We start from the raw sequence: 12,132 nt of genomic DNA, 5'->3' as shown, positions 1-12,132 counted from the left end.
GCAAGCCCCTTATTGGGGAGGTTGATGTCCTGGCAAGACCACCTCCTGCACTGCTGCTCATCAGGGCTCAGACAAGGGTGTGTGACAGCCTTTGGGTAAGGAGGTAGGAGAAATAGGAGCAGGCTTGTCAGGAATACCCTGTGTGTGGAGCTGTGGATGGTAACTGTGGTGACTTGTAATGCCCCTAATGACCTAAGCCTGTTGAGAAAGAGAGGATGGGCCTGCCCCTCAAGAGGTTCAGTGAACTGGGCTTGACTTCCTTCTCTTCTGTTTCTCTCACCCAGGTTGGGGTGACTCAATAGGCACACCATCAGAACGGGGCATGACCTATGACGCACTCCATGTTTTTGACTGGATCAAAGCGAGAAGTGGAGACAACCCCGTGTATATTTGGGGCCACTCCCTAGGCACTGGGTAAGAGTTCCCAGCATGGTGTAGCCTTCAGAGGAGCAGGTCTTCATGAAGTGACTTTCCAGCCTGAGTTCCCCAAGGGGGCCCTGGTGGCCTGCGGATCCTTCAGCAACATTCGTTTCAGTAGACCTTGTCTCTTGTCCCATGTGGGGCAGGAGATGAAGTGCCATAAGAGACCACAGGGTTTGAACTACTTTAACTCCTCAACCCAAGAAATGATTCAAGACACACATAGGCAGTGGTGAGGTGGTATCCCTCTCCGCAGTGAGGACAGGCAGACTCTCCTCAGTCTGAGGCTGTGCCCTCGGGGGAACAGAGCAGAGCAGATCAGATGGAGTTCAAGTTGCAAATGTACCTGGGTTTCACATCCCTTTTTTGGACAGCGTGTGCTGCCAGCAAGCTCTAGTGCTGTGGCTCTGATCACTGTAAACCAGAGACATTTATAACAACTGGGCTACATAGCACATACTTGGCTTACCACAGAACTTGCAGAAGGCGGCACTGCCAAGACGGGAAGCAGTTTAATATTCTATTTGGGGTCACCTATTTTGCTGATGTGAGGTCCAGAGTGTTTCTAAAAAGAGCCACTGATATGAGTGCCCAGAGGTCCAAGACCTTCATCAGCCTTGCCTTCTCCTGCCTTTCATTCAAGTTCAGTGACTGCAACCCCTTTCTCAAGTTGCTGTTCACCTTGGATAACATGCGTCCATTGGTATGTGTGCTTCTGAAGTGAGCACACAGCATACTGCAGTTGGGCTGGGGCCTGCAGGCTGGGCATTATCTAGGACAGGGTCTCCTAGCTTGTTATTGTGGGGAAAATAGCCTGTGTGCCCCCAGAGATGTTCCCTGTGAGGAGAAAAGGCCATCCTGCCATGGCTGTCAACACAGGACCTACCCAGTATATGTCTGGGACAGCAAGCCCCCCCTCCCCCAAGAACTGTGTGAGTAGACTGTATCCTCCTCTCAGCTGATGGGGCAGCTGTGGTCCCCACTGTCCCTCTGTGTCAGCAGCCCACAGTCCAACTCCAAGTATGAGCTGAGGGGCAGTGTTGTGCAGCCTGAAGGAGGCTGTTCCTGCAGAACACACCTTGAGGGCATGAAGGGTGGCTGTGATCACCTTCTTTGTCAGAGGGGGTCATCTTTGTCAAATGGGTTGTCTGAAGACTGGGGCAGCTGGGCCCACCCACAGTCTTGGAGCATTTTAGTCCTCCCACCCTCTTTCCTACAACCCTACCAATTGCTTCACAGACCCCATGGCTTCTCTGTCACTTTCTAGTATTGGAACAGTCTCATGTAAAACAGTTTTTGTCAACATTCAACTCAACTGTATTTTTTCCTTTTTTAGAGTGGCAACAAATCTGGTACGGCGCCTCTGTGAGCGAGGTAGGGGTTCATGTGGCATGTGGGTCCTGGTGTGTGGGCATAGGCTCCTCATAATACCCTCAGGGCAGGCAGAGTTTGGGAAGCTGGCTGCATTCCAGACTCTGTTGTGAGTTCTTGTGAAGTGGTGCTTGTGGGCACGCAACACAGCAATCATGCCCAGTGTCCTCATGGACCCCTTTGAAGGTATTGAGGCCAGTACCTGGGCAGACCCTCAGCTGACCTAAGCCTGTGTTTCCCCATGGATTCTTAAGCAGCTGGTGCAGCCTCACAAGTGGCTGGGCTCCAAGGAAGCAGCTTTAGCAGAACTGGTTCTCGAAAGCAACCCAAGGCCACTCGAAGGTCCCCTGCATGGGTGTTTCTGTCATGCCAATCATGTGGGAAGGCCTGGGAGCTGCTGACCAGTCTGGCACTCCAGGTTCCACTGTTTTTGGTGGGGAGGCATTCCTCCCACAGATCCTCCATCAGGCCATGGAATTTGTGTTTTGTCTCGGCTTCTTGCCTACCTCATAGTTCTCTCCTTGTTTTACTTATCTAGAAACACCTCCAGAGGCTCTTATATTGGAATCTCCATTCACTAATATCCGCGAAGAAGCCAAGAGCCATCCGTTCTCAGTGGCAAGTATAAATCTTGTTTAAAATTGATTTATTTCATTATTAAAATAACTACAGTAAATAAGTATAAAATAAAACAATAATAAAAAATATTTAAGTATTCTAATGAATACAGATATATTAAAAATTAATCCTTATTTAGTTCAGGGCATTGGCCTGACTCCAGAACTGCCTAGGAAGTTTATAACTTTGCAGGCAGGGAGAATGGGTTCACAGCTGGGCTGCCTAGGGTAGTAGGCCCCACAGGAGGTCTTGCTTTTGTGGTATGGTTTGCCCACCAGGCATTGTTGCCCCCTGGTCTCAGCCCAGGCTGGGAGTTGTTTATCCAGGGGTAAGCTGGTAGATCCCTCATTCTCCATCCCCACAGACAGTGCTCAGCAGCCAGGCTGAGCAGTTGTATCTCAGGGTGACACCTGGCCCAGAAGGGCTCTTCTGTGGTCCTTCTCCATTACACTGCTTCCTACCTGGCTCTTTTTTTTGGAGGAGCTGTGTCAGCCCACCACCTGACCTCCCAGAGCTCTTTGTAGACCAAGAATTCTCTTTAGTTTTACTTCTTTGGTATTGCTTTTTCTTCCAAGTTGTATGGGTCCCCATTTTTCTTGGCGTGGCATCCCTGATGTCTGTGGGATGTATGGTCTCCAGGCTGCTGCTCTGAGGTGTAGGAATCCTGCTTGCAGGCTGCCCTTGCTTTAGCCAGGCTAGGATCCTCGTGAGCAGGGAGTCTGTGGTCGGGGCACAGAGGGACAGTGGCTGCAGGTCAGTTTGCTAAGAAGCGGGTGTATATCCTGGGCACTCAGCACCCTCTGAATCCTTGACCTTGGCCTTCTGTGTGTATATTTTAATTGATACTTCTGCACATTGTTTCCATGTCTTCTTCAGATATATCGATACTTCCCTGGGTTTGACTGGTTCTTCCTCGATCCCATTACAAGCAGTGGAATTAAATTTGCAAATGATGAAAAGTGAGTACTATGGTAGAGCATCTAATATTTTAATTTAGAAAAACACTGAGAATTCCCAGGATAAGCCTCTTCAGTCACTTTAACCAAATAGGATGGACTACAGTTCTTCTTTAACCAATGTATCTTATAGAGGGAAAGTAGGTAAGAGAGCTGCAGCTGAGAGAAAAAAGATATGTAAAGACTAAAATTAAAGTATTTTGACCACATATTTTTATTCTTTTTAATCCTCACTAAGGATATTTTCATTGGTTTTAGAGAGAGAGACACACACATTGATGTGAGAGAGACACATCAATCAGTTGCCTCTCAGACACACCCTGACCTAGGAGGGAACCCACAACCTAGGTATGTGCCCTGACCGGGAATCAAACCCACAACCTTTTGGTGCATGGGGCAATGCTTCAACCAACTGAGCAACATGGCCAGGGCTGTCCATATGGTTTTTATCTGAAAATAGTTTGGCAAAACCAGAATTCCTGAATAGGTAGATATTAAAGCAGTAATAGTAACTTATTCAAAAAATGACATCCTCAGTCATTTGATTGATGTTGGTTGTGAAAAAATGTTGTGATTATTAAAAATATTTATTAGATAAACCAAAAAAAGTAAATACTCTGTTTAACAACTCATTCTTTGAACAACATTGATATTCTGTTGACATTGTCCTTGTGATATCTTTATTTCATGTGTTTTAATTTTTTTCAAAAAAGAGGAAAGGAAAAAAGTCCTTATCTACATAGTCAGTTAATATTTAAAAATCTACAATTTGAAACAGAATGTAAAAAAAAAACAGAGTATTTTTTCCATCAATTATATTTTTGTTTCTAAAAATAGAACAAACTAATATTTGAGCAAACATTATAAGCAAAATACTTGTTTGTTTGTAAATATTATTGTTTTGGAATTTAAATGAGAATAACCTGAAAAACTAGAGTCCTTCTAAACAACAGCAATGAGTGCTGCTATCCCCACAAAGCCACCTTTGGCCTTGTCCCCAAGCTGAGTGGTGGCAGCAGTGGGGTCCAGGAGCATTTTACCACCATGTGGCTAAGCTTTCACACACTGGGATTCAGGAACCCCCTTTTGGTGGGCAGGTCTGTTACCAAATATTTGCAAAAGTAAAGAATATGAACTAGGCTTCTCCCAGAGCAGGTAAAGGTAAGACAAACTGACTACAGTGGAAATCTGAAAAGTAGACAGTTCAAAGTTTGACTCAAACACCAGAAACACTCTACCCTAGAAGCAGAATAAGTTGAGAGTGTTTGTGCTTGTGCACCACTAGCAGAAATGCAGACTGTGAAATTAGCTGGGGATCTCTAGGATGATGAGTCCCTTCTCCCAGATTCTGCCAGGTGCCAGGCTGACCCCAGCACTGCCCTCATGGAGCCACCAGATCAGTGTGGAATTGGGTGGGAGTCTCATCTACCAGCTCACTTAGAGACCTCAGTGAGGCAGCCAGAAGACCCTCTGCCTATTGTGTGGTTTGCTGAAGGGTTTGGATTGAGTGAAACTATTGAAAATGTTAATTTACTGGTAAACATTCAAGAGTGACTTTAAATGTTATTTACACCAAAGATAAATTAGAGGGTATAGATGTTTTTACCAACCCATTACTAGTAACACTGATTTGAAGTAAGTTTCTTGGCCCACCTAAAATATTCAGTTTGTAAATATTGTTTTGTGACATTTTAAAAATAATTTTTTAAATTTTAATTGTTCTTCAAGTACAGTTTTCTGCCTTGTACTCCCATCCCAGCATGTCCCCAGCCCTCCCCACCTCCCTCCCTTTTCTACCCCACTACCTTGTTTTTGTCCATGTGTCCTTTATACTTGTTCCTGTAAACCTTTCCCCCTTTGCCCTGAAATTCTCTGTCTTCTCCAAGAGAGGAAATTCTCCCCTCTGGTCACTGGCAGCCTGTTCTCTATTTCATTGTCTTTGGTTATATTTTGCTCGTTTGTTTTGCTGTTTAGGTTCCTGTTAAAAGTGAGATCATATGGTATTTGTCTTTCACCACCTGGTTTATTTCACTTACATAATGCTTTCCAGTTCCATCCATGCTACTCACAAAAGTAATCATTTTCAATTTTCAGAAAATATGTAGGGGCCAGATTTGGTGCATGAATTGATCTCTAGATTTGATTGATGCCTGTCACCTAAAATAGATATTGATAGAAACTACTGAAAAATCAACTTTTAATTTTCTAATAAAAAGAAGCCCAGTAGAATTAGAGATGATAAACCATGGAAACTCCCTAAATCCAGGTCCCTGCCAAGGGCAAGGCCAAGGTATCAGCAGACCATGTCCCTGGGGTCTTGGTCTAGTCCTTTCTCCTCTCCACAGTGTGAAGCACATTTCCTGCTCCCTGCTCATCCTGCATGCTGAGGATGATCCAGTGGTGCCCTTCCAGCTTGGCAGAAAGGTGGGTGTCAGTGAAGTGCCTGGTGCAGAGGACATCTAGCAGACCTATGTATGGGCTGGACTGTACATAAGCAGATGTACAGGAGGCACCTGCTGCCAGCAGGGTTATGGTGGGGGCCAGCCAGACAGCCAATGCTGTCTATAAGAGGAAATACGAAAAATAAGCAGATGTCTCCCAGATCCCAGTTACAGGGTCCTAGCCCAACAGAGAATTGACTATAGGAAACTCATCTGGGAGAGCTCTCCAGTTATTGGTGGGAGGATAGGATCCTTGGATGGCAGGATCCTCCAGTCCCAATTCAGGAGTCCTAGTCAGTAGTGTTGACATAGAACCTCTCATTTGTTCTTTTGCCTTTGGATTGGGCAATGTCAGAGAAGTACCATTTAATTGTGGGGCCTCCACATTTGCTTTTACAGAATTTGCTTTGCCTTTGGTGCCAGGAAGCAGGATTAGATTTGTAGGTGAGTGTGAGGTGAGATATAGCACCACCTGGCCATGGTAATGATGAGAGGCAGGGACAGCCTAGAAGTGATACCTAGGCTACTTCCACCTCCAAACAGGCCTGAGGTACAGGTGAGTCTACCAGCACTAGATTTCTTTCCTTCAGCAAATCTGGGTACGCAGCCTGGCAGTCCCAGAGGTAAGAGGAGGAAAGGGCTGAACCAGCTTGTTGACTCACCTTGACCCTGGGCACACAGCACAGTCTGAGGTTCCTGACCCATCTCAGCCCCCCAGGACTGCTCTAGGCTCTTAGACCACACCATCCCAAAGCATGTGGCTCTTTCTGTGGTGGTAGCCCCTTCACCTCACTGCCCACTAAAGAAGGGGGAACAGTCTGAGAAACAACTGTGGGAACAGATAAGGTCTTAAGTGGCAAGCCAATGGGCTGAGTCTAGGCTGGGCTCCTGCCAGCACCCTGACCCCAGCCATAGCAGGCTACAGGGCATCAGTGCTGTTTCATTGGGGCATAGGCTGTTCTGCAGAGGTAGCAGCCACTGATAGGCCTCTGTTGAAGGGGAGGCCACTGAGCAGGTCACCCACAGGACCACCATCTCTGGGCACTGACTGATCTCTCTTTCCCCAGCTCTACAACATTGCTGCACCATCTCGAAGCTTCCGAGACTTCAAAGTTCAGTTTATCCCCTTTCACTCAGACCTTGGCTATAGGCACAAGTACATCTACAAGAGTCCTGAGCTTCCTCGGATACTGAGGTAAGGTGTTCACTTCTCACCAGGAACGTTGTCCTGGGTGGCGACAGCTCAGGCCAGACATACAGCAGGCTCATCTGCTGAAGCTGCCTCAGTGGGGTTCAAAAGTCATCACGATTCAAGAGTCTTTTATTTCTACTGAGAAGGGCTAAGAATGTTTATTGCCTTTCCCTCCTGGACTATTTCCATGATCTCCCCATGATATAGGTTGTGTAGGCCCACACAGATAATCCGCACAGCAGTGCACCCAGCACACAGATGTCCATGTACAAGAACCCCCCTACCCACATGCTCCCTAACTCTTGTGCATCAGGCCTCACTCCTTTTCCACATACCTATCAGGTCCTGCCTCACTCATAAGCACCTCACAGGCATTCTGGCCTGGGCCAGCTCCTGAAAAGCCTGTTTGTCCCCAGGCTATGAGTTCACCTCCCTGGGGCTTCTGAGCCTGGGGGTGCTCATATTGCCCCCAGCAGCTTTCAAACTCTATGTAATTCTACTTCATACTTTAGCACTCCTCTGGCTGCCTTGTAAGTTCCAGAGGGAAAGCGATGTTTCTGCAGGACTTTGCCATTACTTGCCACATGGGCCTGGGTTGTTGAGAGGGGGCAGTGAGCTTAAAAAGAATGGGTTTGCTCTGAGGTTGTAATTTTTCCTGTCAGAAAAGGAATATATTACAGAAAACTTAAATCAGAGTATAGTTTGAATAAGTTTGAATAAACTTTGAATAAAGAAGGGCAGCTTCTAACCTGGTCTTTCTGTGTGTCAGGATTTGATTGTACAGTGCCGTTGGTGCCCTGCTTATTGTCCTCCAGGCTTTTTCTCCTCCTCCTCATACAGGTTGTGTAAGGATTAGGGGAGGCTGGATCTCTGGTTTGGGCTCGGATTTGGCTGATGGTATCCTCTGGTCTAGGGAATTCCTGGGGAAGTCTGAACCTGAGCTCCAGCACTGAGCTCACTGCCTGAAGGAGCATGAAGACCTCTGCCCTCCCCCTGTTCCTCTGATCAAGCCAGCATCCTGGAGCCTGGATGCCAGGGTCTACAGTGCCCCTGAAGAGAGGACTTTGATGCCAGCTAGGGCAGGTAGAAGAGGCCCCAGCAGACTGGTCACCAGGAGCATGGATTTTTGTGGACAATGTGAGTGGCAGGCATATGGTCCTCTCTTCTTGCTGCTGTACAACCTGAGCTCTTGTTGAAAAGACAATGACACAATAGGCTAGCCACTGGCTGATCAATCCCACACTTCCTGAGCTGGGCTTGAAGAACAGAGCAGGAAGCAATAAGCTCCTGGGACCAAACTGAGCTTTCCAGGACCATCCACAAGAATGTGGGGAGACTTGGGTTCTTTTCCTTCCCAGCACATGCAGAATGGACTGTGAACAACCACTCTGGGTGGCCTGGTTCTGTCATCCCCTCCTGCCCTGTGTACCCCATTTGCCTTCTCCCTGCCTCCCTAGGCAGACCCTATAACACAACGCGGGGGAGGTGCCTGTGATCTGTATTTCCTCTGCTTTCTGCCCACCTATCTGTCTAACCTGGCCCTAGACTGAGCATTTATTTAATAAAATCCTGGTGGTGGTCTGTGTGTTGCTTTCTCAGTGCTGCCCCCACCCCAGGCCACATGGGCTGAGGGGTGACTGTAAAGTGGAGCATGAGGGCCCTTCTTTCTTCTCTCCTTCCAGGGAGGGGCTTTCTCCAGATGTGGCAGATAGCATTTGCCTAAAATACAGGCCTATATAGGTGACCCTTTCAACCTCATGCTTTAGCAAGTTTATTGGATGTGGCTGTGTCAATGAACAGGTGTTGGGGTTTTACCACAGACCCTAGATAAGTCCCTGACTACTGAAAGGACAGGCTGCTGGAATGCAGGAACTTGGATTCTGGCCCATGAGCATCACCTCATTCACCCAACTGGTGGTGGCTCTTGTTTGGCTTTTTGTCAAACCAGCTTCTCCCCTCCTCTTGCACTGATGACCTTTCAGAGAATCATGACTTCATAAGAGTGGGACTGCCATTCAGAGGGTATAAGCTCACCAGAGATGAAGCCTCTCCAGATGACTGGCCCTCTTCCCAAGGTCCTAAGTCTTGCCTGCCTGCCTGTTCTCCAAGGCATTGTGGCCAGTGTTAGCATCTGGGGCTTGCTGGGCACCTAGAGGCTAAAGCAGGTTACCTTTCTGAGGCAGTTGTGGCAATTTTCACATCTGTGAAATGCATACCTTTCTTAGCTGGGGTTGACCTGAAGTTTGTATGTTTCAGGTGAGCACTGCGTACAGGCAATGTTTTACAAAACACCACTGTATGTCAGAGCTGGCATACATAGGCTCAGCCCAAGAGCGTCTTTCTGTGTTACTGCTGTGTGTTAGAGGCTCTGAGAACCACTAAAACACCATGTGCCCCCCTCAGCTGGACAACCCTTCATGACTGGCTTGCTCTTCTGGCTTTGTTAACCTAGGTTCAGTGTCAAGTCCTCAGCTCTTCTCAGCCAAGGAAGTAGGTCTGATCCACTCATATTGTGAGACCTGCCTGTTCTGCCTGGCCTCTTTATCTTGTTTTTTTGTTTTAAATTTTGTGTTTATATGAGCTGCCTCAGATCCTTTTTTCAGGGGAATGATATAGGATACAAGGTAAAAATACAAGCTGTTAAGTGTTTTTATAACTGGCTGACAGGCCAACTGAAGAAGAGGAAGCACAAAAAAGAAACCAGGCAAACAAACAGCTGCTGGGCCATCATCTCAATTAGGTCCAAAGAGCCCCCTGATGGCTTCTTAGTATAGTACCTTGGTCCAAGCAACTAAGCTTAAACTGTGGGTAAGGACTGGACCCTTGGATTATAAAATCAATGTATGGTCAGGACCAGTCCTTAAAAAAAAAAGGAAGAGATAGCAATGTGCATAGCTGTGAACTGCAGTTACATGCATATGTCGTGGGAGCCATAGGACCGGGACAGGCAGTGCACATTTCCAGGGTACAGCTCGGCACCCCTTCCCAGAAGAAATTCACAGTGCCACTGTCCCCAGCAGTGGTCCACCATGCTCCAAGGTCTCACAGTTCTCAGGGTCTTTGGGAGATACTGAGCCCTGAGTTCTCATCCCTCCTGGTTTTTGTTTCAATTTGCAGCTATACAGTTTTGGGGACCATATTTCAGTATTTTGGTTCCCACGGTATTCTACCTCCCAGGACCAGGAGTGGTGGCAGGGACAGGTGTAAAAGCCAATACAATTCATAGCAAAAATGCAAATGCCTAGGACAGGTTACCAAATGACTAGATTTTACAATTCCTTGAAGAGCTGTCTGTTCCAACACGCACAGCTCTAAATTCCACAACAGCTGGGATGAGAGAATTTACTGTCTTCAATCCCAGAACAATGGGCTGTAATTTAGCCCTGCCCCTTATTGCCCCAGGCTGGCATAAAGTAAAATGCAGAGGCAGGTCAACCAAACACAGGTAGTAAGGTTTAATCTGTTTCTCATATGTGAGGCAATAACAGTGAGTGGAGTGGCAGTGATGGTCATACACAGCTTTAAGTGACTGGGCAAGAAGTGTGTTGGGGGTGTGACCATAGACCCTAGGAGCTTGAATGAAGTATCTCCTTGAAGTCCTCCATGGCCTGGTTCTGTGAGCATTCAGGACCCATCATGAGGACAGAGCCTCTGGAAGGGCACTTCCATTCAAGGTTGCCAACAACCTGCTCCTAGCTCTACTCTGGACCGTAGAGGTGTTCACCTGCCCTTCCTGGCACCAGCCTGCTACCTGGGCAGAGTAGAAAGTAAGCTACCCTCTGGGCCCACTCCATACTTTTTCAGGAGCGAGAAGAGAGGCCAGCCTTGTGTGTAAGATAGAAACAGCACCCTCCAGGAAAGGGAAAGTGCAGATCTGTTATAGGATCTAGGCATTCATTCAGCCTCCCTCACTAGAGGCAGGAACCCTGCCCCAGACCCTCACAGCTGGGTGAAAACATTCCAAAATTGCCTTCCCTGACATGAAACTTCTGAAGTACAACTTTTAGTTACTAAAGCAAAAAAAAAATAAAATAAAAGCTTCACCTACTTTTATTTCCTTGTGAAGCTAATTTTTCTTTTGAAAAAGCAAAACCAAGCTAACTTGGAATTAGCCAGCCTTATCATAACCAAGGCCTTCTAGATGCTGGACACAGGTGTCTTCCCCAGTGTCACCATTAGTCATCTTGAGGCACCTTTATCTCATCAGTCCAGAAGCCCTGGACCAGAGTACCCACTGGGCAGCTGTAAAGGTGGCTTGGAACACAGGAGGCAGAGCTGAGTCAGCAGTGGCCAGCCAGTCCACGTGCTGCAGAAACATTCTCCAGGCTTTGCCATGGCCACTTGTGCAGACTCCAGAATCAAGAGGCTCAGAAGTTAGAACAAGCTCACAGCAAGGTTTGTGTAAGGTGCTGGAGGAGCCCAGTAGGTAGGCTGAAGTTATGGGGCCAGCTGGTCAGTGCTATGAGCTCTGCTTTCCTGGTAGAAACCTGGCAGCATCTCATTCTTAGCACCTTTCCTTCCTCGTCTGTCCATACTCCCACCACCCACCCCAAGCCATCACCACGATTCATTCATACACCCTGTCCTAAAACATTGCACTGAAAAAAGCAGGGAATAACTGGCTGCTGACATAGTACTCAGAAAATGGCATGAGGTGCAGAGTAAACAAGAAAACAAAAGCCCACTAGTCCCTACTGTGCTAGGACCTACTACCTGGAGATGTTGGGAGGCGGGATCTATAGGTCAGAGGGCTCTATGACCCAGATGTCCCAGGCATATTTCATGATGGTCCAGTCACTGGAGAACTTGTGTGAGCAGGCAGTGTTCCTGATGACTTTCTTGGTCCACTCCTTGGGGTTCTGCAGAGAGAAGGAGATGATAAGTAATCTCAAGCACAAGACAGACCAAGCTTCCAGAGCTTTAGGATGTTCCCAAATGAGCTCTTACTCTGGGTGGCCTGATGAAAAAAGAGAACATGACAATCATAGTTCACTAAAGAGGGCCTCCAACTACCAGAAAAGCTACCAAATGATTAGGTAGAGTCTGAGAAGGTCCTGGACTTCAAAATGTTCCATGTTCCACTAGGGTACAGCCCACACACACACAAAGAAATAACCACCAGATGAGTATTTGC

General features: G+C 47.2%; 1 protein-coding gene across 2 annotated transcripts in view; it reads left to right on the top strand.

The window, feature by feature from the left end:
* ABHD12 (abhydrolase domain containing 12, lysophospholipase) overlaps window positions 1-8,579 on the top strand; it is a 94,792-nt gene extending 86,213 nt beyond the window's left edge. For both annotated transcript variants that reach the window (XM_037055512.1, XM_037055513.1), the window contains 7 exons: window positions 285-414; window positions 1,757-1,794; window positions 2,330-2,409; window positions 3,286-3,368; window positions 5,711-5,789; window positions 6,874-7,001; window positions 7,912-8,579. In XM_037055512.1, the coding sequence (XP_036911407.1) occupies window positions 285-414; window positions 1,757-1,794; window positions 2,330-2,409; window positions 3,286-3,368; window positions 5,711-5,789; window positions 6,874-7,001; window positions 7,912-7,951 (578 nt within the window). In that variant the 3' untranslated portion in view covers window positions 7,952-8,579. The remainder of the gene's footprint in view (window positions 1-284; window positions 415-1,756; window positions 1,795-2,329; window positions 2,410-3,285; window positions 3,369-5,710; window positions 5,790-6,873; window positions 7,002-7,911) is intronic.
* Window positions 8,580-12,132: the final 3,553 nt, after the last annotated feature.

This window comes from Sturnira hondurensis, unplaced genomic scaffold, assembly GCF_014824575.4.
Source record: "Sturnira hondurensis isolate 20B ecotype Veracruz unplaced genomic scaffold, ASM1482457v3 Scaffold0008640, whole genome shotgun sequence".
In the NCBI taxonomy this organism is placed as follows: domain Eukaryota; kingdom Metazoa; phylum Chordata; class Mammalia; order Chiroptera; family Phyllostomidae; genus Sturnira; species Sturnira hondurensis.
The sequence above is the reverse complement of the archived record's forward strand: the minus strand, read 5'-3'. Positions and strand labels throughout refer to the sequence as shown.